Genomic DNA, 24,553 nt, shown 5'->3' on the forward strand with positions numbered 1-24,553 from the left:
GCTTGTTGGTTATTAAAGATAAAACTACACAACGAGCTATCTGTGTTCTGTTCGCCACAGGTATTGAAATCCGGTTTCAAATACTATAAGTTTACACATGTACTGTTGTGCCACTGAGAAGTTATTTTAGATCTTTCGAAAATACGTAGATTTGGAATATCAAAGAGAAAATTTTTTAATTTGCTAGAAATGCAACGAAAATCCAGTGTTCATTATTAATAATTAAACAGCTTTTCAATTATGCGACGTATGAAAAGAATCTTTAAAAATGTTTGAAATATAAAACATTAACACCTTTATCCCACTAAAAAGTTTTAAAGATATTACATTTTTATTTTCCGTTACCATCGTCCTCAGTGTATCTGAATTATTAAGTTTAACTTGATAACGATAACATCTTCTTTTATTTATTCAAACTTGTAAATTCCTTTATCAATAATTTTTAATTCCGCATCAAACTATTTATTTTATGTAAGACATTTTTAATGAGTAATAAATTGTTTTAAGTGAAACTGGAATACAATAAAAAGTTAATTCTATTTTACCTGTTGCATATGTTACATCTTCTTCGACTTTCAGTAAAGATGATTTTCTAGTTGTCTCTTGTTGCTTTCGAATCTCGTAGGTCCTGTTTTTCTTTAGTTCTTTTCTTTTTTCGGACTCATCCACACTTTCCTGAGAATCAGGTGTCGGTTGATTATTGTTTAAATTTCGAAGCATTTTTAAAGTACCCTGATTGTTCTTAACGACTTCTGTATCTTCATTCTGGAGATTGAAAGCCCAATGTTCGATTGTCTTCCTCCGGACCACTTGTTTGTCAATTATTCGCCGCCTTTCCATTTCTATCTCATGAAGGTTCAGTTCTGAATCAGAATCTACATCATCTTGGATATTTTGTGGTTTCGATGGTTGTTGATGTCCTTCCATATTACTTTCTTGACCATCAAGATCAGTGTTTCCATCATCACAGACAAAAACCATTCTTGCTCCAACAATTCCATCCGAAGTATTGTACTGATTTGTACCACTTTTTTCTCTCTTCATTGTTATGATGTTTTCTTGTGACATGACCCCTTTCTTAGTTACTTGTTGTCGGACAGAAAACTGGCTACCAATGACTTTACTACAAACAAGAAATATTTTACCCAATATGTCACATGTAGGTTATTTTCTTTCTTCACACTTACCATATACGGAACAAAAAGTTGAAAATCGTTTAACTCACATTTGGCAGATGAAAAAGATCCAGTTTTGTGCTGTTTCGATACGTCTTTTTTTTTTTTTTCAGGTAGTTCAGAACGTTTCTCTTTATTTCTTAAGCACAGATGAAGGACCTTCTCATTCTCTTTATTATGAACCTGCATAGAAATCATCATATTCAGAACTTTAAAAATCAGTAAAATATTTATTAATTATATGCAGATTGAAATATACTAAAACGAGTTCAGTTTATGAAATATTGCTTGTTAAGTAAGTTTCACGTCTATAATACAGAGTTTCTACAAATAATTGTGTAAATTTCAAAATATTTTAGCTGAGAAATGCAAGAATAAGTGTTAAAGTACATGATAATTAACTGAATTCTTTGTCGACCTATTTACCAAACATATTCACAAGCACGTGTTCTGGAACTGCATCAACTGTTTTCCTGATGTGATTCTCGAGATAAAAAAATCTAGTTGCACATGGAATGTAAACCGTTAACTTGATGTATCCCAAAACTAGATGTTCAGCAAAATTATGGCCAGAAAGTGTGTAACAGCTCTGTATAACTAAAACACATTTTGTTAAAGTCCAATACTTTATTAGCACGAAATGCAAAATAGCTCAGGGTAGAGCTCTGTCTTTTTTAATAAGACACTTGCTAATTACATCACTAGCTTCTAACTGCAGGAATAATATGTTCTACAAAATGTTCAATTATATAATTGTAATTACTTTTTTATTTTATATAGAATTCAAAAGAAGTGTAGATATTTGTTCATGGAACAGGAAACGGTGTTTTATCGCGAGTATCGCACGAACTATTGAGAGATGTGTAGACCTTAATCTCCACAAATTCAGAACATAAATCTCATGACTGCTCCACAAAGACGGATTGTTGTTTTCGAATATAACGATGCAGTTAAGGAATACATATAACTATGATCCACCGAGTAAAGAAATATAACATCAATCATAAGTCTAGTCTTGTAGAACTCTCATATCGTTATCATTGTAGAAACGGTTCTGAAATATTCTAAATTCATGGTGTGCATGAGAACTCTTGACACTCTAGAGTAGGTGAAAGTAACCTATCTTAAAACTCTCTCTGCTCATCCATAGACTTTCTCGGTCTATGTTGAAAATCCTCAGTTTAGGAAATGTCAGTGTTCTCTTTTTGAGAACAGGCAAATCGTGTATCCTTGAACAGCTCGGCCCGGCATGGCCAAGCGTGGTAAGGCGTGCCCCTCGTAATCTGAGGGTCGCGGGAACACATACCCGTCGCGCCAAACATGCTCGCCCTTTCAGCCGTGGGGGCGTTATAATGTGACGTTCAATCCCACTATTCGTTGGTAAAAGAGTAGCCCAAGAGTTGGCGGTGGGTAGTGATGACTAGCTGCCTTCCCTCTAGTCTTACACTGCTAAATTAGGAACGGCTAGCACAGATAGCCCTCGAGTAGCTTTGTGCGAAATTAAAAAACGAACAAACAAACAAATTGAACAGCTCGCATTCTCGTCTTGTTCAATGGTAGATTTGCGTTAAAACAACAGACGTGAGTTTTGCATTTGTCACTGTCGTTTACTGAATTGTAATAATTTTGTCAGTTTCGACAAACTGTTGGATTTTAGCTTTTACCAAAATTTGTGTATGTATTAAATATCGAGGGTTATTAGGGCGACATGTACTTTATGTTCTTGTTTTTCTTTATTTATTTAAAATATTTTACGGCTAAGTATGTACACAATCATTCATAGACACCATCCAGTTTTTTAAAACAAACGAATGAATAACAAAATATATCACTCTAAGTTAAAACAAATTACTCAAAAATATAATATTTTAGAGTTGCCAAACAAATAAATAACAGAACATATTAATTTAATAAACACACCATTAACTAAATCTACTTTTACAAGTTATTCATTTCATGTACATCTGATATTAAGGTATGATATTTCGAATCCAAGGATAAGTAATTCAACAGCAACCAATTACGAATGAGCACTTGCAATTTTGAATTTAAAATTGTCAAGTCTATAATTATTAAGCCTTGTTACGTAATAGGTTTATTAGAAAATTAACTACTTCGAACAACAGAAACAACAACAAGAAAATCGAGTCACTTGGTAGCCCTTTAACTCAACTGGTAAATCACTCATTTGGCGCTTGAGTAGTGCTACAGTTTGGTCAGGTGGTTAGGGTGCTTGACTCGTAATCTAAGGTTTGCGGGTTTAAATCCTCGTCACACCAAACATTCTCGTCCTTTTAACCATGGGAGCGTTATAATAATACGGTCAATCTCACTATTCATTGGTAAAAGAGTAGCTCAAAAGTTAGCGGTGGGTGGTGATGACTAGCTGCCTTCCCTCTACTCTTACACTGCTAAATTAGGGACCGCTAGAACAGGTAGACCACGTGTAGCTTTGCGCGAAATTATAAAAGAAACAAATATTCACATAAAATTTCTATGAGAGTTGTGTGGGCAAATTACTAAAATATCGTTGTTGTTGATAACTAGCTTTTAAGTTCGTAATTAATGGAGTAATAACAGAAAATCAAAAAAGAAAGAGTCCTATAATTTTCTGACAGGAAATAGAGGAATGGGACTGTTGCAGTTGGACAGTCCACAAATACTAATTAATATCTATACAAGTTCGTTTATAAAGTAACACAAATTTCATGAAATGACAATGGAAAAATGGAGAGAACTGGTGAGACCTAAATTTTGATAAATACACGCCCAAATAATTAAAGTAACCAATATCACTCACTACTTTGTAATTTCGTGTTTGGCAAATATATGTCCAATCGTGATTCAATTTCTCAGCAAGTCCTGAGCTGTTTTGTTTTTTTTAGAAAATTCGAATTGTTCACGAGAACTGACCTCTGGATCAGCGATCACGCCCATTTCTGAGAGGAAAGGAACGTGCAGAACCTCAGCAATCTTGCATAGCACGTGGACGCATTCTTCAAGCTAAGACGAATCAAATAATACCAATTTATTTTTTATTTATTATTGAGCGCCCACCCGCAGTACTAAAATATAGTCAAACTGGTATTTGGAAGACCTACAAGTCATATTCAGCTATTCAAATTAAAAGTAACTTTCAATGTTTAAAATAAAAAAACAACACAAAAAAACCGATTGCCACAGAACCAGTCATATTCATTGTCATATGGTTCAGAGGTTTCTGTGTTTTTGCATTTTGCTAGGCATGGTACAATAGAAACGTCAAATATTTGACTAAGTTGAAACAATGACAAGAATGGATTAATGTTATTGCGCATTTTAAAACATTCTACAATTCACAAGCAATATACAGTGCTGGCCAAAATCTTAAGGCCAATGAACATAAAGAATAAATATGCATTTTGCCTTGTTAGACTCAACCACTTATTTGAGTAGAGCATCGAAAGATGAAAATAAGAAAAGGGAAAACAAAAACAAAAAAACTTTTAGCATTTAATAGGGAAATTTGAACACTATAAAATTAGCCTAAATACTAGCTGGTCAAAAGTTTAAGACCATACCAAAAAGAAGTCCTAAACAGGGTAGGAAATGCCCAACAAGAGGTCTCAGTAGTGAGTTGCCCGGCCATCATTGCGAATAACTTCAAACATTCGCTTTGTCATGGTCAGTATAAGCGTTTGCAGAAGGCTGGCTGGAATGTTATTTCAAGTGATGACGATGGTTTCACGAAGATCATGTACTGTTTGGAACTGACGTCCATTTCTACAGACTTTCCTTGCCATCTACCTCAAAAATTTTCAATGGGATTCAGTTTGGGCGAACGCGCTGGATGGTCCAAAAGAATCACGTTATTCGCCATGAAAAAGTTCTTAGTCCTGCAGGCATTGTGGATTTCAGCGTTGCCCTACTGAAAGATCCAGTCATTTCCACACAAACGAGGGCCTTCAGTCAATAAGGATGCTCTCTCCAACATGCCAATGTAGCCAGTTGCTGTTTGATGTCCCTGTATAACCTGAAGCTCCATTGTTCTATGGAAGGAGAAAGCACCCCAGATCATGATGGAACCTCCTTCACTGTGTCGTGTAGAAAATGTCTCTGGTGGGATATCCTTATCATGCCAGTAACGTTGGAAGCCATCTTGACCATCCAGGTTAAAGTTTTTCTCATCAGAGAACAAAACCTTCTTCCACTTTTCCACGTCCCATGTTTGGTGCTTCTCAGCGAAGGTTAACCGAGCTGTTTCATGGTATGTGAGGAGGCGTGGCCTCTGAAGTTGTTTACGGTTTTTAAAGCTTTCTCTCGTTGATGCCGTCTTATTGTTCTTGAGCTGCATTCTGCGTCCGTAAAGTCCTTAATCTGGTTCGACGATCGGCTGGTATCTTGCCGGACAACCCGTCAAATCCTCCTACTCAACGCCGGCAAAATTTTCTTTGGCCGAGCACTTAAAATTCTCGTTCCGTATCCCTCAGGGTCTTTTAAGAAATTTACAATAGCAGTTTCACTACGGCCAATCTCACCAGCGATGGCACGTTGAGAGAGACCTTGCTTTTGCAGCTCGACAATTCTGCCATGTTCAAACTCTGTCAACTTTTTAACCTTTGTTATGTTTTTACCCAATGTAACACAGGTGATGTCAGTGGGAGATGTTGACAACGCTAATGCTTGAGCAAAAATGACAACATTTTATTACGTGTTTACCAATTAACGCTTCGTTTCAGTATGGTCTTAAACTTTTGACCAGCTGGTATTTAGGCTAATTTCATAATGTTCACATTTTCTCTATTAAATGCTAAAAGTTTTTATTTTTATTTTCCCTTTTTATATTTTTATCTTTCGAAGCTCTACTCAAATAAGTGGTTGAGTCTAACAGCGCAAAATGCATATTTATTCTTTATGTTCATTGGCCATAAGATTTTGACCAGCAGTATAATGTAGGTAATACTACGTGAAGAATATTTATTATAATATAACTAGTTTTCACTTTTCTCAGTGTAATATATGAATTACTTTTTATTTCTGTTTAATTCTGGCTTAACACAATGTGGGTTAAGGCGTTTGACTCGTAATCCGAGGTCGCAGGTTCGAATCCCGGTCGCAACAAACATGTTCGACTTTTCAGCCGTGGGGGCGTTATAATGTGACCGTCAATCCCACTATTCGTTGGTAAAAGAGTAGCCCAAGAGTTGGCGGTGGGTGGTGATGATTAGCTGCCTTTCCTCTAGTCTTACATTGCTAAATTAGGGACGACTAGCGCAGATAGCCCTCGAGTAGCTTTGCGCGAAATTCAAAAACTAACTTAACGCAATATAACGTAACAGTCACCTTTAACTAAAGAAGTACCTTAAGTGATGTACTTAAACAGTAATTTTTAAAAAACCCAAAAATTATTACTTTGCTTATTGATTTCTCCACAGTTTGCGCAGGTGAAAAATGATCTTGTTATAACCACTCGTTTTCATTTTTGTTTTCAAACACATTTCCAGTAACGAAATTGTTTGTTCTTAATTTCGTGCAAAACTACTCAAGGGTTATCTGCGCTAGCTGTCCCTGATTTAATATTGTAAGACTAGAGGGAAGGCAGCTAGTTATCACCACCCACCGCCAACTCTTGAACTACTCTTTTATCAACGAATAGTGGAATTGACCATCACATTATAATGCATCCTCGGGTGAAAGGGAGAGCATGTTTGATGAGACGGGGATTTGAATCTCCGTCCCTCGGATTACGAGTCAAGTGCCTTTATCACCTGGCCATGCCGGGCCCCAGTAACGAAATACAGTAAGTCCAACATGTATGATATTCATAAAGAATCAACTCAACATATCATGTGGAACTGGTGAGTGGGAATGTAAATAACGTATATGGAAACCAAATAATCTTTATTTGATACAGCAAAGACACATATATTTGTTATAAGAAAGGATATTCTACGTTTCTTTTGCTCATTGTAAAGGGACGCTCAATCTTACTGTTGTGCGTTTGTTGGCTTTTATAGCAAAGCTACATTGGGCTATCTGCTGAGTCCACCGAGGGGAATCGAACCGCTGATTTTAGCGTTGTAAGTCCGTCGACTTACCTCTGTACTAGCGGGCGACTAAGTATTATATGAACTGAAGATAACGACTAAAACACTTTTAAAAAGCCAATTACAAATTTAAAAATAAACAAATATAAACCCATTATGTTGTTTTTGTTTGTTTTAACACAAATCTACACAAAGGGTTACCTGGGCTCTGCCCATCACGGGTATCGTAACGCTTTTTCTAGCAGTATAAGTTCGCAGACATACCGCCGTGCCATTGGGGGCACTATGTTATGTAAAAACAACTAAAATTTTATTAGAATTTCTGATCAAACCTTACAATAAATCAATTAACTTATTACTCTGTTCAGTTTCGGCCTGTTGCGTTCGCCCATTGTACTGCTCAATGAGATAATGCTTTTGTTCAAAGATAATCCCTTGAATATTCGAAATGTTAATTCAGCTTTAAAATCTTTGAGAATTCTTAGTAGATTAAGAACAAACTTGAAATGAATTTTCTTGAATAGATGAGCAGTTTTTAAACTGTAGCATCGGCCCGGCATGACCAGGTGGGTTAAGACGTGCGACTCGTAATCCGAAGGTCGCGGGTTTGCATTCCCGTCGCGCCAAACATGCTCGCTCTTTTAGCCGTGGGGGCGTTATAATGTGATGCTCAATCCCACTATTCGTTAGTAAAGGAGTAGCCTAAGAGTTGGTGGTGACTAGCTGCCTTCCCTCCAGTCTTACACTGCTAAATTAGGGACGGCTAGCGCAGATAGCCCTCGAGTAGCTTTTCGCAAAATTCAAAACAAATTAAACTGTAGCATGTCTGACTCTGTCAGTAACCAACGCCTTTTGTAAAAAATAAATAAATCCTTGTTCAGTATCTACACACCCAATATACAGGTTTGTTGTATGCCAAGTCTTGTACCACGTTGATATGTTGAATTTATGCTGACGATAATTCTGTGAGAACATATACAGAAGATAAACTAATCGATTATAACATAAAATAATAAGTTCAGATTTTTTGTCTTTTCACTCTGTTTGTGCTACCTTTGTAGTTTTACAATTGTTTAGCCACTAAAACACTCCTGTTAGGAATTATTTTTTTACTATTTTAAATGAAAGTCGAACAAAGAAACAGATCATAATAATAAGGCGAAAGATCTCAACTTGTGTTTATGTTTGTACATGAAGTAAATGATCAGAAAGTCTGATGAACCTACTTCTCAATCCACCCCTTCCCTCATCTCACCTCACTACACATCAATTTAAATGGTAGGTTTACGTAAAAACAAAGTCTAGTTTGTTACTTTTAAACTTACTACCTCAAATTTCTTTCTGTCAATTCGTACGTCTTTGTCTTTCAATAAATGTCTTTTGTAAAACAATAAATCCTTGTCCATGATCCAAACACCACCCACAATATATAGGTTCCACCCATTTCTGTTGTATGTCAAATCTCGTATCACGTATATCGAAATGAGTCCATTTTTTTTAATGTATAAAAATATATTTTCCAGAAAGGAGGTATTAACTACAATCGTTCCAGGAGCCATGAACCATAGAGAATAAAGTCGTTTCGGGATGAATTACATTTATTTCTTTTTTAATTTATTTTTTGCAAATTATATTTTAACGAAAACTTTTCTTGTCTCTAAGAAAACTGTCCAGAGAAAATTGTAGTTAGTCTAACTTATAGTTTTATAAGAAACTGTAATAATACGTAGTAATTGCAGAACTGCCTGTCCAGCTAGTGGTACCGTAAACGACCGTGTACTGTTACGTCACAAGAGATATGGTCTAGTTAGAAAGTAACAGAAAAACTACATACGAGTACAATAGGTCCAGAAGTTACGTATTCGTCACTCCCACACCTTTTATTGATCTCGTAACTCTGACAAGAAGACTACTACGAAATGTTGATTTAGTTTATAGTTTTATAAATGAACTTCTTTGACAAATATTTTGTGGTTCTTACATTTATTTTGTGTATAGAGAATTGTGTACACATACCTGAGAAAAATTAAATTACTCTTCGCTGCGGTATCTGTATAATTCTGTACGGATCGTCTGGAATACATTAAAACGTACAGCAACTAAACCTTTATGTAGTCCTGGACAGACACGCGACCTGAGCTTCTTCCGCTAAGAAAGTATGGAACGGGCTTATAGAGAAGTGAAACACCAGTGATACAAACAGCCACTCCAATAGTAAGACAATACAAAACACGGACATTGTTTTTCTCATAAACACATTCATTTAACACACTGTACAATTAGCTGCCAGGTAATTTATGATATACCCACTTGGGTTGTGGTACCTTTGTGGGTGTTCGAGTTAAACAGGCTAGCAGCCCTCAAAACCAGTTTCTTGAAAATATTGCAAAATGGCCTAGTTTCAGAAGACTATCGTATTAGACAGCGTTGCTCTGTTTTAGCGTGTTTTTTTTTTATTCTTGTCTCTGTCTCAATCATGTTATAAACTTTTAGATTCAGCTGTAGCTGGTCCACCATTCAGAAGAATGTAATCAACCGTGCAGACAATTTTTATATATATATATACACCCACATATATGTATATATACAAGGTATAGACAAGTAACAATTTGCTCACTGAGCTGTATTAACTAGATATGAAATTTAATCGGTTTATTGAATAAGAGCATATATGCACATAATAATATAACGCATATTTATAAAAAATATTTTATGTCATAAAATATTCTGAATTTTATACGAGTAGACAGTTTCACATCACAGATGCAATAACTTGTACAATTCACGATCAAGATATAACAACTACAATAAAAATGATCTGGAGATAAATCTCAATTCCGAGTGATACTTTAACAATTTATATCTTGTGATATCCCCTTACCCTGCCTATCTGTATTCACAATATTGTAAAAGTGTAGAAGCTATTCAGAGAGTTGTGACACAGTTACAGACGCAAACCCAAAAGGTAACAGTAACGTGCTACTGGTTTGGTTCAGATTGGTAACTTCATGGCAAAACACATCTTCAACACAAGTTTCAAAGGCAATGAACATCTCCCTTTTGTGTTTAAGAAAACAGTGACCAAAATGCAGTCAAACAACTAAATTTTTGTTTGCTCCGGTCACAATAACCAGACGTCTATTGGAACTAGAGAATGAAAGATGAATTCGAACTTATGTGAAAGATAAAAAAGGTTCATGTTTAGTTTCAGAGATACAATCTCCAGCAGTTGTTTCTTTAAAGACTAAAATTATAACAACCATTATTTACACAAGGTCCAGTCAGGTTAAGATCCTTGAATAATAAAAGGTAATTAGAACGCATGTAATAACTTTTACTGAGCATATTGAGTGAAAGGACCAACAAACCTGATATAAAATCACGTTCGCTAAACATAACTTTGCTCACCTTTCTCGTCTCTAAAAAAACGCTATCTGAACGAAAGAGATCAAACAACCTCATCGAAATAAATAAAATAACATCTATTCCGTAAGTCTAACTACGTAACAGCAACAGTACCTCATTATAGACTTCTTTTTGTTGTTGTTTCTTCCAGACACAGAAAAACCCAAAGTATTGTCAATTTTGTGTGTTTATGTCTGCCTTTTTATAACGGATTAAGGATGATGGAATAAAATAGGCTTAAGATATTAACAAATGTGCAAGTTTGTTTCCACGTCAGTGGCCAAGGTCGTCACAACAGCGACTATTGCTTCTCAAATTTCATTTGTACAAATTAGTTTGAATAAAAAAAATTACGAAATATGATATTTAAAAATCAAAACTTTCAATTTTCACAAAATGCGTGCTAGACGTTTGATTTAAAATCCTTTTTGTCGTAATTTTAAGTTTTAAAATATGACTGCTAAGTGAATAGAGAGGAAATTAATCAAATAGCCACTGTTAAACAATATTTCAAATAATAAATGATATTGTAAAATGATCTTGAAAACTATTGTCAAAAACTAAAGTGTCGATAAATTATATAAAACATTTGGATTAATATTCTACATAAATAGAGTGAAAAACTAGAAACTAACTTTTTGAGTTAATTTAAGAACTACTGTGTTATTCTTATATAGAATCTATATGTATGTTGTTGTTCATTCAAATATATTGCGTACCTAAATACAATGTAATATAATGTTTAGAGACGAGGGAACTATTGGTCCATTGGCTATCTCATCTTCTATAGCTGTTGTGCAACTAAATCCAGAGTTGTTGTGAATCTAGATATATGGTTGTCGTGCTTCGATATATATAGTTTTTATGTATCTAAACACATAGTTGTTATGTGTTTAAAAATACAGTTATTACACATTTTTATAGTTATTGTGCATTTCGAAAATACATAAATATTCACTAGAATGTGTAAGTAAAAAGTGTATTTGCTACATGAAGTAACGAAGGATCATTTCTAAAAATTATTATTCCACTGCTGGTTGAAAAACAGTTAAAATTAATATCGTCTACAAATGAAAGTGTTTATGATTTTGCAAATGAAATGACCCTTATTCCATGAAGGTAAAATAAAAGGCGTTTTAATCACAAAATGTCTAATACACTTAAGTTTACACAACATAGCCTACAAATAGAAAATAACAATTTTATTGTTTTGTACTGTAAATATTACCTTATTAATTAATTAATGAAATTAAGTATTAAAAATTTAGTGGTATTTTTTGCTGTATTTTATAAAGCGTGTAAAATTGTTGAAGCCTAACCTTTCAGAACACAAAACTCTTCTTGCAGTGTTTAGATTATGTGAGTTTGTGTTTGTTAAATGACTTACTCTCATTAAATTACATGCTATTGGATAGCCTGTAAAAAGTCAGTGTTTTTAGATTGAGTGAATCATTGTTTTAGTATTGTATAATATCTACCTACTCTGGAAGGAGCAACAAGATTATGTATTTAGCCATTTTGTGTGTGTGTGTGTTTAGGTTCCTTAACACGTGTAGGCCGAATATAAGTTAACTGTTTTTAAATAGTCGCATCAGAAGTTGTGTGGGGCTCACCTGAAGAATCAACACAGGACTTCTTATGCAACACCGTGTTATTTAACTAGATTAGTACGATATTTCAAAACAGTCCAGAGATGAAGTATTCCGTTAATAATTCAACTATAGTAGGTACGTTAAACTACACACATTCCTATAACCTACTTGCTACAGTAAAGATCGTTTTTTCCTTCATTTATACCACCAGCTTGTTTCTCCCAGTATCTACTTTTCAGAACCAAAGTTTAAAACAGTTTTGACCTATATACAGGATGTACCGTAGAGTCAATCCTTTGGGCAATGAGTTAGAATCAGTTTTTGTAATTTAATTTAAATCATTGTAGTCCAAACACATTTTTTTAGATCCAGTCTTCTTCACAACTAATATTTATAGGTCCAAGGTTTAATACTCAGCTAATTTACTCCTTTCGTGGCTTCTATCTCTTTCAGTGTCTCAGCATGTTATATTGCCAACTGATATATGGGGTTGAATCTCCAGTATAAATCTTAGTTGTTTTATTTGTATTACTTAAGATATGAAGCACATTGATTGTTTTGAATTTGGCGCAAACATACTCTCGGGCTATCTGCGCTAGTTCTCCCTAATTTAGCAGTATAAGACCAGAAGGAAGGCAACCCGTCATCACCACCCACCTCCAAGTCTTGGGCTACTCTTTTACCAAAGAATAGGGGGATTGACCGTCACATAATAATGCCCCCACGGCTGAAAGGAGAATACGTTTGATGTGATGAGGATTCGAACGCGCGTCCCTTAGATTATAAATCAAGCGCTCTAATCACTTGGCCATGCCAGGCCTAAAGTACATTGATGGAAGGGTCTTGAAATTATACTTTAATTTTACCCACTTCTGCAATTAAAGTTCTAATGATTTTTGGTGTCGGGTGGATGTTTTGAATTATTTTCTAAAAAAAAAGTGATGCAAAATGCAGTCCACTTAAAAATAACAGTAACAATCATTTTTTTAACTTTCAAAGTTAGTACAACTAACATTCACCAGTATGACTAAATTTACATATTCCACATGGATAAAAAATAATTCTAATTACTTGCTAATTTTGTGCATTTTACTTATTTCAAACCCAAACCCAAAACATGAACTAATTAGTTAATATAATAAATAAGAAATCGAAGAATAACGTTCCTGTGAGTATTTATTTCCTGTGAATTTGTAGGTATTAAAATATTCGTTATTATATCAAGTACAATTTTTTGTTTTAAAGTAAATATCAATTTCAAATTTAGTACAACTAACATTCACCAGTATGACTAAATTTACATATTCCACATGGATAACAAATAATTCTAATTACTTGCTAATTTTGTGCATTTTACTTATTTCGAACCCAAACCCAAACCATGAACTAATTAGTTAATATAATAAATAAGAAATCGAAGAATAACGTTCCTGTGAGTATTTATTTCCTGTGAATTTGTAGGTATTAAAATATTCGTTATTATATCAAGTACAATTTTTTTGTTTTAAAGTAAATATCAATTCTTTAAAATTATGTAATTAAAGTTTATCATAAGAATACTTAAGAAACCTCACCTTATGCTTCTGTTGATTTTGTTTTACACTTAGTTGAAATGGGAAACTATTTTGTACGATTCTTTCTGAGTGTTCGTCTCAATAGTAAAGTACCGGAGTGTTCCGAGTGTTCGTCTCAATAGTAAAGTACCGGAGTGTTCCGAGTGTTCGTCTCAATAGTAAAGTACCGGAGTGTTTAGCTGTAGCGTTTACATTCACTATTATTTTCACATGATAAAAGGAGATGGAACTAGGACATTGCTGAAGCTGCACTAAGAAAAAAAAAAACCCAAAGAGAACAGACTCTTGCTTTTACTTACTTTTTAGATAAGAACAAGGATGATTACGTCGGATCATAAAGCGGAATGCTGAGTATTTATGAAATACAGTTGAGTGTGCCCGTTTAAATCCACGGTTTATGTGAACAGTGTCATTAACTGTTCCACATAGCACCGCTATGTAATAAGTTTACTGCGGCTGTCATAATTTCGATCTTTTGTGTTGTATCACAATGATTTTCTGTTATTACTCCATTAATTATATACTTGAAAGCTAGATATCAAGAACGGTATTTTAATAATTTGCCTGTACGACTCCCATGTAAATTCTATGTGAAGATTTGTCTCTTTGTGTGTTTTAGAATTTCACGCAAAGCTACACAGGGGCTATCTGCGCTAGCCGTCCCTAATTTAGCAGTGTAAGACTAAAGAGAAGGCAGCTAGTCGTCATCACTCACAGTGAACTCTTGGCTTACTCTTTCACTAACAAAGAGCTGGTTGACCGAAACATTATAAAATACCTGCGGCTAAAAGGGAAAATATGCTTGGTGTGACGGGGAATCGAACACGCGACCCTCAGACTACGAGTCGAACGCACTAACAACATGAACATGCCGGATAGCGTGTGATATTATGTAGTTACATTTGTTTATTTCTATGTCTATGTTAAAATTAACTTTAAAATAAAAACTAGAAAACATTGTCGAATGCTTTTAATTATTTCATTAATACGCAGATCTTAATATTATACGTGTTTATGTGTGTGTGTGTTAATAAATATTTATATTCTCTTTTATACAGAAGAAATAGAACCCGGCATGGCCAGGTAGTTAGGGCGCCCGACTCGGAATCTGGGTTTCGCGGGTTCAAATAAAAAAACATAAGAAATAAATATGATTTTCATAAAAAATATGGGACGTATGGAGTTGACTTTAAAGTTATCTCTGGGAACAGGAGTAGGTCTACTTCTATCATTCTTGTTTCGTGTTCTGTTATAATTATTTAGAATCAAAATATAACGAATACCGTCATAATATAACTATGAAACAGATGCAAACGAAGAGACATTTATTTTACAAAAAAATCATAATTTCATGATACTTGCGTGAGAGTCATTAACACAAATAAGTTAGATGTTTTAGACCGTGACTTAACGTGAGAATTTGTTACAATTATTAATAAAAACTTCTGAGCGAAATAATATATCAACCATTCTATATATGCTGTATTTAGACCTCAATGTCTTGTCATATTAGTGCTCTTCTTGCTGGCTAGGATACGACAGAGATAGTAGTTGTTTGGAACAACTGTTTTGGAGTAAACTGGATTAAGTTCGTGAAATGTATTTTATTTTCGGCGGCTCCCCAGTGAAACAGTGATACGTGTGCGGACTCTTACTGTTAGAAACTGTTTTGCTATTCGTGATGGACAGTTTTGTTTGTTTGAATTTCGCACAAAGCTACACGAGGGCTACCTGCACTAGCCGTGCCTAAATTAGCAGTGAAAGACTAGAGGTAAAGCAACTAGTCATCATCGCCCACCGCCAACTCTTGGGCTACTATTTCATCAACGAATAGCGGGATTGACCGTGACTTTATAACGCCCTCATGGTTGAAAGGGCGAGCATGTATGTTGCGACGGGAATTCAAACTCTCGATCTTCAGATCACGAGTCGAACGCCTAACTCACCTGGCCATGCCGGGCCATTTGTGCTGGACTACAAACAAATAAGCATACACCAGTGAACTTGTGTTATTATATTATTTGCACATTTGTGATGTTTCAAATCACAATATCACTATATATATATATATATATATCAGTGATTCTACAGCTACCAAATACGTTAATTGTAAATAGGCGATTTTTTAATAAGCACTATGAAACAATAATGATGAAACTAATATAAATCAGAACATTACTAAAAAACCAAGATTAAGTTTTCCATGACCAGTAATATTATGGTTAATTTTTGTGTCAATTTCGAGTGAACGAACAAATCTGAGCCAGGAATATAAAAGCGTATTCATTTTTTTTGGCGCAGATATAAAGAGAAGAAAATAACCCCGAGACTCGAAGTAACAAAAAAGTAAAGAAACAAACTACACGTTCATGATAACACTTTTTAACCAAATAAAACTTCAGACACGAGTAGTTAACTAAACCAATTATACAGATATGTCAACAACCTTATGGCGACGAATGTAAAATAGCTGTAAGAACATGTACTTGAATGTTTCCTACCACATTAACCTTGCTTGAACCCATAGTCCAATAAGAAAGGGCTATGAAAGTTCTGCCTCATCGACTCTAGATATAACTGATAGTTTGGTTGACATATTATTATAAATTATTATTTACTTTCACTCAGAAGTTCTTGTTAACATGCAATTTTCTCCATCCATAGACACTGTGGTCGCTTAATCCACTCAGAAATCGAGGTGACTAACTTGTTGGTTCTAAGAGATAATGACCAGTTTAAGGAAAATAATAACAAACAGTGTTAATATAAATAAATAACACATTGTTCTAACGCACTAATTATAATTCTGAATGAATACAATTGACTGTTGTTTCTTATTAAGCACAAAGCTATCTGTGCTTCGAATTCCCCTCACATCAAACATGTTGACGGTGTGTGGTGATGACTAGCTGCCTTCCCTCTAGTCTTACACTGCTAAATTAGGGACGGCTAGCGCAGATAGCCCTCGAGTAGCCTTGCGCGGAATTAAAAAAAACTTTAAAAATCTGTACAAAGCTACATACACAAGTGCTATCTGTGTTCTGCCCACCACAAGTACAGAAAGCCGGTTTCTAGCATTGTAATTTCGCAGATGTACCGCCTTGCCACTTGGGAAGTTACTGACGTCAGAATGCAAATGTATATATACAACGAAGTGACCTATAAATAAGTTAGTCTAATTGGTTCTACCAAGCCAGCTGTACTTCACTGTAACTGTCCTATTTTGTGTCCTTTATTGACCTTATCTGTAGTACTAAGTACGGTAGTGTTTAGTACGCAGGAGAAGCCGACAATTAATGGCCGCTACATTCAGTTTGCTTCTCTGTAATTCTTAGAAATAGCTGCTTAAGTTGAGTCAAAGCCTTATTTGAGCACCAAATTGCTCCAATCGAGTATTTCACGGCTTGTATAACAGTAATATAATTCTGTTCTTCTACCAAACGTGTTTTTGTGTGAAAGTAGTAAAAAGAAAACTAATACTTAGTGGTGAATTAACTTTATAAGTATATATTATTTTCATGTTTCATAAATAACAATTTCAGTTACGGTTGCTAGATGACAACACAATTTGTTCTTATATAACGACTGTTTGTGACTTTTCAGTGGACAAACATTATATCTGTTAAAACAGTTTCAGTAAAAATAAAGAAATAACAATCTAAATTAGTATTCAAAGTATCAAGGAGATTAAGTAGTTATGCAAGTGACAGATCCGTGTATTGTTTATTGACATACAGAGGTCTACGTTTCTTCAAATTCTTAGGGGCAGCTATGTATGTACGCGTGGTATCCTGTTTCATGGCCTGGAATCTGTATAACGTTCTCCCTATTAATAGCCATAGGCCTAGCATGAGATGGAATGGATTGTATGCACATGCAATGAGTTGGGGTGGAGCTGGAATGCTGGGCTTTGCAAGTATCTCTTTAACGTTAGCCTAGAGCTCCAGGGTACTTGTCTGGTATTGGACGAACCATCTCAACTTCAGTGCCTCTCCTATCCCAGGGTAATCCGATATTAGAGAAACTGGTGAAACTGATATGATATTAACAATATATATTACCATTGAATTATAAAAAATAAAACAAAAATTCACTTAGCGATCTGCCTTAATTAAATTGTTTAAAAAGGGGGATGGGAACAAGTAATACAATTTTTTTTTTTTTTTTTTTTTTTACAAAACATAAGTATGATGTAGAGATAAGAATGCCAAAAAAGTACAAAATCGAGGTATGGTTATTCATCACTCTTAGACTGTATAGCACTTGTCAGTTGAAATGCTTTTATTCAAACCTGAATTCGTGCAGCTTACAGGAATTCAACATTTAATTGTAGATATAAGTTAATGTTGGAAAGATTTGGCTCATTATGTAGTGATTTTTGCTTGGTTCTGTGTATTCCCCGTTACATTGTTTCTGTATTCTTTGGCATTGTTATCTCTACACGGTACTTAATGTTTACAAAATTTTATTTATTACTTGTATTAGTGACAAAAACAAAACATTAACTAAATGTTCATTACTGACTGGCCTTATCGTGAACGATATATTTGTTAAGAGAAGCTATTTTAACGAAAGTCAGGTAGAAATCACCAGCCATGCTTGATAAAGTCGTGACAAAATCTTTTTTTTTTGGGGGGGGGTCGATGTCTGTTGCTTTAGCATTTTGTTTTCTAAACTTATTTATTCAAGCTCATTGCTTTTTATTAGCCGTTCTGCAAACAACTAAGTAGATGTTACATTGGATGAAACATAACCATGCTTCAATTAACTGGATAAACGTGAGGACAACAATCAACCTTGCATTCCTATAAAGTATCAACCGTGAAAATCGTTGCAACGTGTTATAAACCGGTTGTGCAATAAAAAATGACGTACCTAAATGTAAACATTTAAGACAAAGTATTTACATATTATTGACAAGTTATATTTAACCCATTTTTGTCATACTTACCCATAGTAATACGCTCTTTGGTTTGACAAAGAGTAAATATTTGGATAGTTTTTTTCATTAATCTTAGAACAATACTGTAATTTTCAAACATTTGGACGTGGCATGGCCACGTGGTTAAGGCCCTCGACTTTTAATCCAAGAATCGAGAGTTCAAATCCCCGTCACACCAAACATGTTTGCCTTTTCAGCCGTGGGGGCGTTAAATTTGTGACTGTCAATTCCACTATACATTGGTAAAAAAAGTAGCCCAAGAGTTGGCGGTAAGTGGTGATGACTAGCTGCTTTTCCTCTTGTTTAACACTGCTAAATTAGGGACGGCTACCGCAGATAGCCCTCGTGTTGCTTTGCGCGAAATTCAAAACAAACAAAACCAAATTAATCTCTCGTGCAAAAACAGTAAATATAGTTTTTGTACCACTCTTATAAAATTTATTCTTTTTTTCATTTACGTGTCTACTTAGGAATTTTGCATAAATTTTTCTGAATAAAATAGAATATTGATGTTGGTGTGATCTGGTGGTTAAAGTGCTCATCTCCAAATTTGCAGGTCAGAGGATCGAAACTAGCTACTAAACATGTTCGTCCGCTTTTAGCCTTAAGAGCGCTCTAATGTGACGTTCAATCACACTTTTTAGTATGGAATAGCCCATGGATTGGAGGTGAGGCCTATTGATTAACTGCCTTATCTACAGTCTATCAATTCATAATCTGAAAACAACTAGCGCAGATAGCTCTTGATTAGCTTTGAGCGAAATTCAACAAACAAACAAACGTAATTGTATGCTTTATTACTTATTTTATCCTTATGATATGCCCTCCTCACCATGGTTCAACACAAAGTCTGAGGGCTTGTAATATTAAAATGTGTGTTTGTATTTTTGCGTTGGGTAAAGCACACATGGTCCATGGTGCAGCGTTGTGCTAAACAATAAACAAACAAACAGATCATTATTATCATATGTTAGCCACATGCTTAAAATATTACTATGATGAAAACATAAAGCCGCTATTACATTGTTTGTGTCTTGTGCTTTCGCATTGTTTTGTAACAAAGAATAGGTGGGCCCAGCTGACGATTTTTACTTTGTAATTAATGACCAGTAGATTCAGTCTTATTCTGTAACTGGGCTTGTATTGCAATGGTTCATAACGGTATGTAGGAGAAACAGCCCTGATTTAAAAAAAAAAAGATTCATCGCTCATTTATTAATGGTAGCTCTGTAATTTATTAGTATAAATATTTTTTTATAATTCTAATGTTTATATTACTTTTATATGATGTAAATTTGTACATTGTGAAAACTTATTCACCCTATGTTTAATTAACTGACATATTATTAATTTCTGATATATATTTAATCTTTTATCATTTTGTGTGTTTTTTTTTTTTTTTTTATTCTTTCATAGGATTTGATGTTCTAACTCGAGAACAACTTTCCAGGTAACATTTAAACTTTACATTAATCAGTTCCAGAGTTAATAGGCTTTTCAGTAGTTATCACTAGATGGCGATAGCTCGCGCTATGATAAAAAGTGTGTGTGTGTGTTGTTTTTCTGATAGCAAAGCCACATCAGCTATCTACTGAGCCCATCGAAGAGAATCGAATCCCTGATAAAAAAAGAGAGCGTGGCAAATGCTAGCTTATTGTATTTTACTCAAATGATGTTAATAAAAGAAAATGACCTGCTATGACATCACTCACTTTAAATCTGAATGGAAATATTAGATTAATTGTAAAAGTATTCCTGCATCTAATATCGAAAGAAGCAGTATGAAGTGCAATATAGCTTTAGTTGAGTTTATAACGTTCATTAAAAAATTATATTTTAACATGGATCCAGTGTTAGTGACGTTACAAATTCAAAATATAGACTTAATTGATTCAATGGTGATTTGAAACTACCTCCTCTGCTTTTCAGAATCGTAATTTGTTTTGAAAGAAACAGACTTTGTCTTGTAAGCTTTCCTATTAAGTACGAAAAACTATTTGTTCTAATATTGTGTGGTAAAATAATAAGTCCTTTTTTGTAATGAATTTCGTCAAAAAGATAACACAGAATGAAGTTAAATATTTTCATTACTCTACGTGTAGATTCTAGACTATTGTAAGGTGACCTCTGCGAACGTTTATTCCTTGCTAGTCGAAGCACTAAAATATAACAAGAAAGACATAGTGTTAATGTAAGGTACAAATTCAATTTTAAATTCATTTGCTTCTGTAAATGAATAAATTTGAATAAAAGACAAACACAGGAAATGAAAAACATTGAAAAGTCCTTGTTCTAAAGCTACTTCATTGTCTGAAAGAAATTATTTTTATAAAATTTATTATATTTTATTTATTTATTATATAAATACACTTTCAACTATATTTCATCCATCTAATAAAAGTTTAAACATTTTCTAAAACGTTTCTAAAACTAATATTTGAATATTAGTTCCTGTGTATCTTTCCTCTTCTCTTTGGAATGTTAATTCGCTTAGTTTATAATGTGATAATATTAACTATTGACAAAACTGTGTGGTGGCTTTTGTCAACAAACATTTTATTACGATAAACGTGTAATTTGTTCTACTTTTGAAATACATATCATGATTTGACTTAAAATAAATTAAATCTGTCTATACTTTCCAGTTTGTAACTAGGTTTTGATAGCAACATTGTTTATTATAGTTAGATAAGACAATCTAACGTTGGCCCCCGATAGTACAGTTGTAAGTCTACGGGTTTATACCACTATAATTAGGGGTTCGATTCTCCCTTTGCCCACTCAGTAGATAGCTCGGTGTGGCTTTACTATAAGAAAACACACACACACACACATCTAACGTCAAAGTAACTAAAATTATTCACGTGGACAGTAGGTGTGAAATCCAACGCACGAAACCTTGACATAAATTACTGTTCTGTACACTCTAATGAAGGCATTGACATGTGTGTTAAGGCATTCCACTCGTAATCTGAGGGTTCGAATCCTGGTCACATCAAACATACTAGCCCTTTCAAGCGTGGGGGCGTTATAATGTTACGGTCAATCCAATTATGCGTTGGTAAAAGGGTAGTCCAAGAGTTGGCGGTGGGTGGTGGTGACTAGCTGCTAAATTAGGGACGGCTAGCGCAAATAGCTCTCGTGGAGCTTGGCGCGAAATTAATAAAACAAACAACACTTTCATGACGCAATAAAAGTCATATTTTCTCATTCGTATTAAAACAACACAAAACTTATTGGTAAGTTTTGTATTTAACGCTTCACTCCATATTTATGTTTGTTAATCAGACTCGTATGATCTTTTATAATTATCATACTCTATTAAAACTTTTATTCAACAACAAGGGCAAAAAAATAAACAAATACAACAAGCCTATGTCTTTCCAAAAACTCAGTTAATGAGGGTTAAAGTTTTATGGTTATTAACTGATACTTTTAATAGATTCAATGTTCTAACTTAGCTACTAATGACATTAAGAAATCTGGTTTAAAATAGGCTTTTCACGCTAACTTTAGCAAACGTTTATTATTTTATTCATTATCTCTAAGCAGTGAAAGAAAACCCAACAAACCTAGAGCTTTTGTAAATTATGGTTTTTTCCACACTTTACCCATAAAGAAATTAAACTATGACTAACTTCGCTGCAGATTATAATCAACATCTGTTGCAAAAACGACGTCTTGGAGGTAAGCGATCTGCTCGTTTAGAATTAGGTAAATAATAGTTAGCTCATAAGCCTGCGATATTTTTATTGTTTTGAAACGTTTCCATGTTCTGCAGTAATTCGTGTACGTCGGATACGGAAATGGTATCCATTTTTCTCTATCGCATACAAATCTTTCACAAAACATAATATATATATATATATTTACAAAAGTGAATAATTTTAATTGAAATCGGGTCACATTTTATTATGCTTAAAATTTTGACAACTATACCCTATAGATTTCTCTAGACCAATCTGCGCTATGCTATCCTAATTTTCAAATGTTTGACTATAGCTGGAAGGCATTAGCCAACAGTACATATCATCAACACTTGGACTACTTTTGTTTATCAAATAGTGAGTGTTGAAATTGTATTGCTACTCTTAGAGTGCTCCAAAGTAACAGGATGTGAGTTACTACCACAGGATTCACAGTCTGGGTGTACCAACTACAATGCTAAACTCAACTCTAATTAACTATTCAGTAATGTCGGAAACTTTAATTCAGTCAATATAAATACCAGAAAATAATACGATCTGTATAACTTTCTAGTATTTGAGTTATGTACAGTTGGAAAATTCTAAGTGGTTTATGTTTTACCTTTAATCGATTTTCTATATTTCCATAAATTATGTTTTCGTTCTGGCATTAGGTAGCTACAATATAAATATATATATATATATATACGAGTAATTTTTTAAATTTTATTATACTTTTTGAGGCAATGTATTTATATTGACAAATTTATTTTTTTAAATATGAAACACTTAAACTGCATTATTTCAAGGTGATGAAGAACAAACGTTTCTTGACGAATATGGATAATATTAAAAAGCGACTATCAGTGCATATTAATTATCATTAAATAATTCACTATAAGGGAAATTGATTATTGTTTGAGGATATATAAATTATTTCTTTATTCAAGTTACGTCTATAAAGTTTCATAACTGAATATCAGTATATATGATTACTTTTACACTTGCTAGATAAAAACAACGCAGCTTGTGGGGGAATCGAAACCAGTTCATATCATGCCTACAACCCCGTTATAACTTGATGCAGATAAAGAAAACGTGAACAGCAAGCTGTAATTCAGCTCTAACTTGAACTCAATCAAGTAACACAATTAACTCAAATCTTACTTGCTGTGATAACAATCATTGCTGTTATAACAGTTTCAAAGTTTTCAGCCTAATCACCGACTTTCCTATTAGCTAGGACGAGATCTGAGACTCTGCAGTATGGACTCAGAAAACAAACAAGGATATCTTTATGTATATCAACTACGTCCCTGTCAACATCTTACTCTTACGTTGGTATATCAATAGCATTTTTAAATTCTGTAGTCATAAATTCTCGTAATGCGCAATGGATTTCTTGTTACTATTCATAAAATGTTTTACACAATACTGTCTCAAAGTGAATCGTGTTAATGTCGGTTTTGAATAAAAATCACTAGATACGAGTTTTAACCCCACAACTAATGTCATAGCAATGTTTCCCTACAGGTTTTCTTTATTTTCATTTTAAATGTTCAATAAATATCCTTTTCTTGACTATTGAACTTTATAACATGTTTCTGGTAAAAGTTGTAGGAAAGACACGAACATTCTAATAAGTTTATTTAGCGCTGAAAAACAAAAAAAACATTTAACTTAGAAGAATGAACTTCTTCATACAAATCAAAATATACATTTTTGTTTACATTTTTTTCTTAGTTTCGATCTGGTTTCTTTTGTCACGCATTTTCCTGTTAAATGACTAACCACGTTCTGGTTTGTTTTCGTTTATTTGACCTGTAAACGTTACTATACACAACCTTTTCTGCTCTCTTCGCTTACGTAATCCACCAATCATACAGACTTGTTTAAAAGAAGAAGAAAAACACGTAGAGCTACATCTATAAGTCATTGTAAATAATCAGTGAGGTAGGCAGATCGACTCTGACGCACCCTCATGCCAAATACACTTGTGGCTTGTTACCAGCTCAATGATGGCTAATCTGAAGAGACGACTGTTAGCTCCACGACAAATACCGTCAAACATACTTTATATACTCAGCTGAAACATTTCGATGTTGTCGTATAGATATTTTATAAGTCTATTACTATGGAAATCACGCATCGTA

General features: G+C 34.0%; 1 protein-coding gene across 2 annotated transcripts in view; it reads right to left on the reverse strand.

The window, feature by feature from the left end:
- The window catches only part of LOC143249654 (uncharacterized), an 84,997-nt gene that overhangs the window by 57,556 nt on the left and 2,888 nt on the right, over positions 1 to 24,553 (reverse strand). The window contains exons 1-2 of one of the 2 annotated variants that reach the window (XM_076499906.1): positions 9,218 to 9,496; positions 546 to 1,358 (exon numbers count right to left, since the gene is read on the reverse strand). In XM_076499906.1, the coding sequence (XP_076356021.1) occupies positions 546 to 1,068 (523 nt within the window). In that variant the 5' untranslated portion in view covers positions 1,069 to 1,358; positions 9,218 to 9,496. Of the gene's footprint in view, positions 1 to 545; positions 1,359 to 9,217; positions 9,497 to 24,553 lie in introns of those variants that run through there. The other variant, XM_076499907.1, reaches the window with a different exon arrangement.

Source organism: Tachypleus tridentatus, chromosome 4 (assembly GCF_004210375.1).
Source record: "Tachypleus tridentatus isolate NWPU-2018 chromosome 4, ASM421037v1, whole genome shotgun sequence".
NCBI classification, from domain to species: Eukaryota; Metazoa; Arthropoda; class Merostomata; order Xiphosura; family Limulidae; genus Tachypleus; species Tachypleus tridentatus.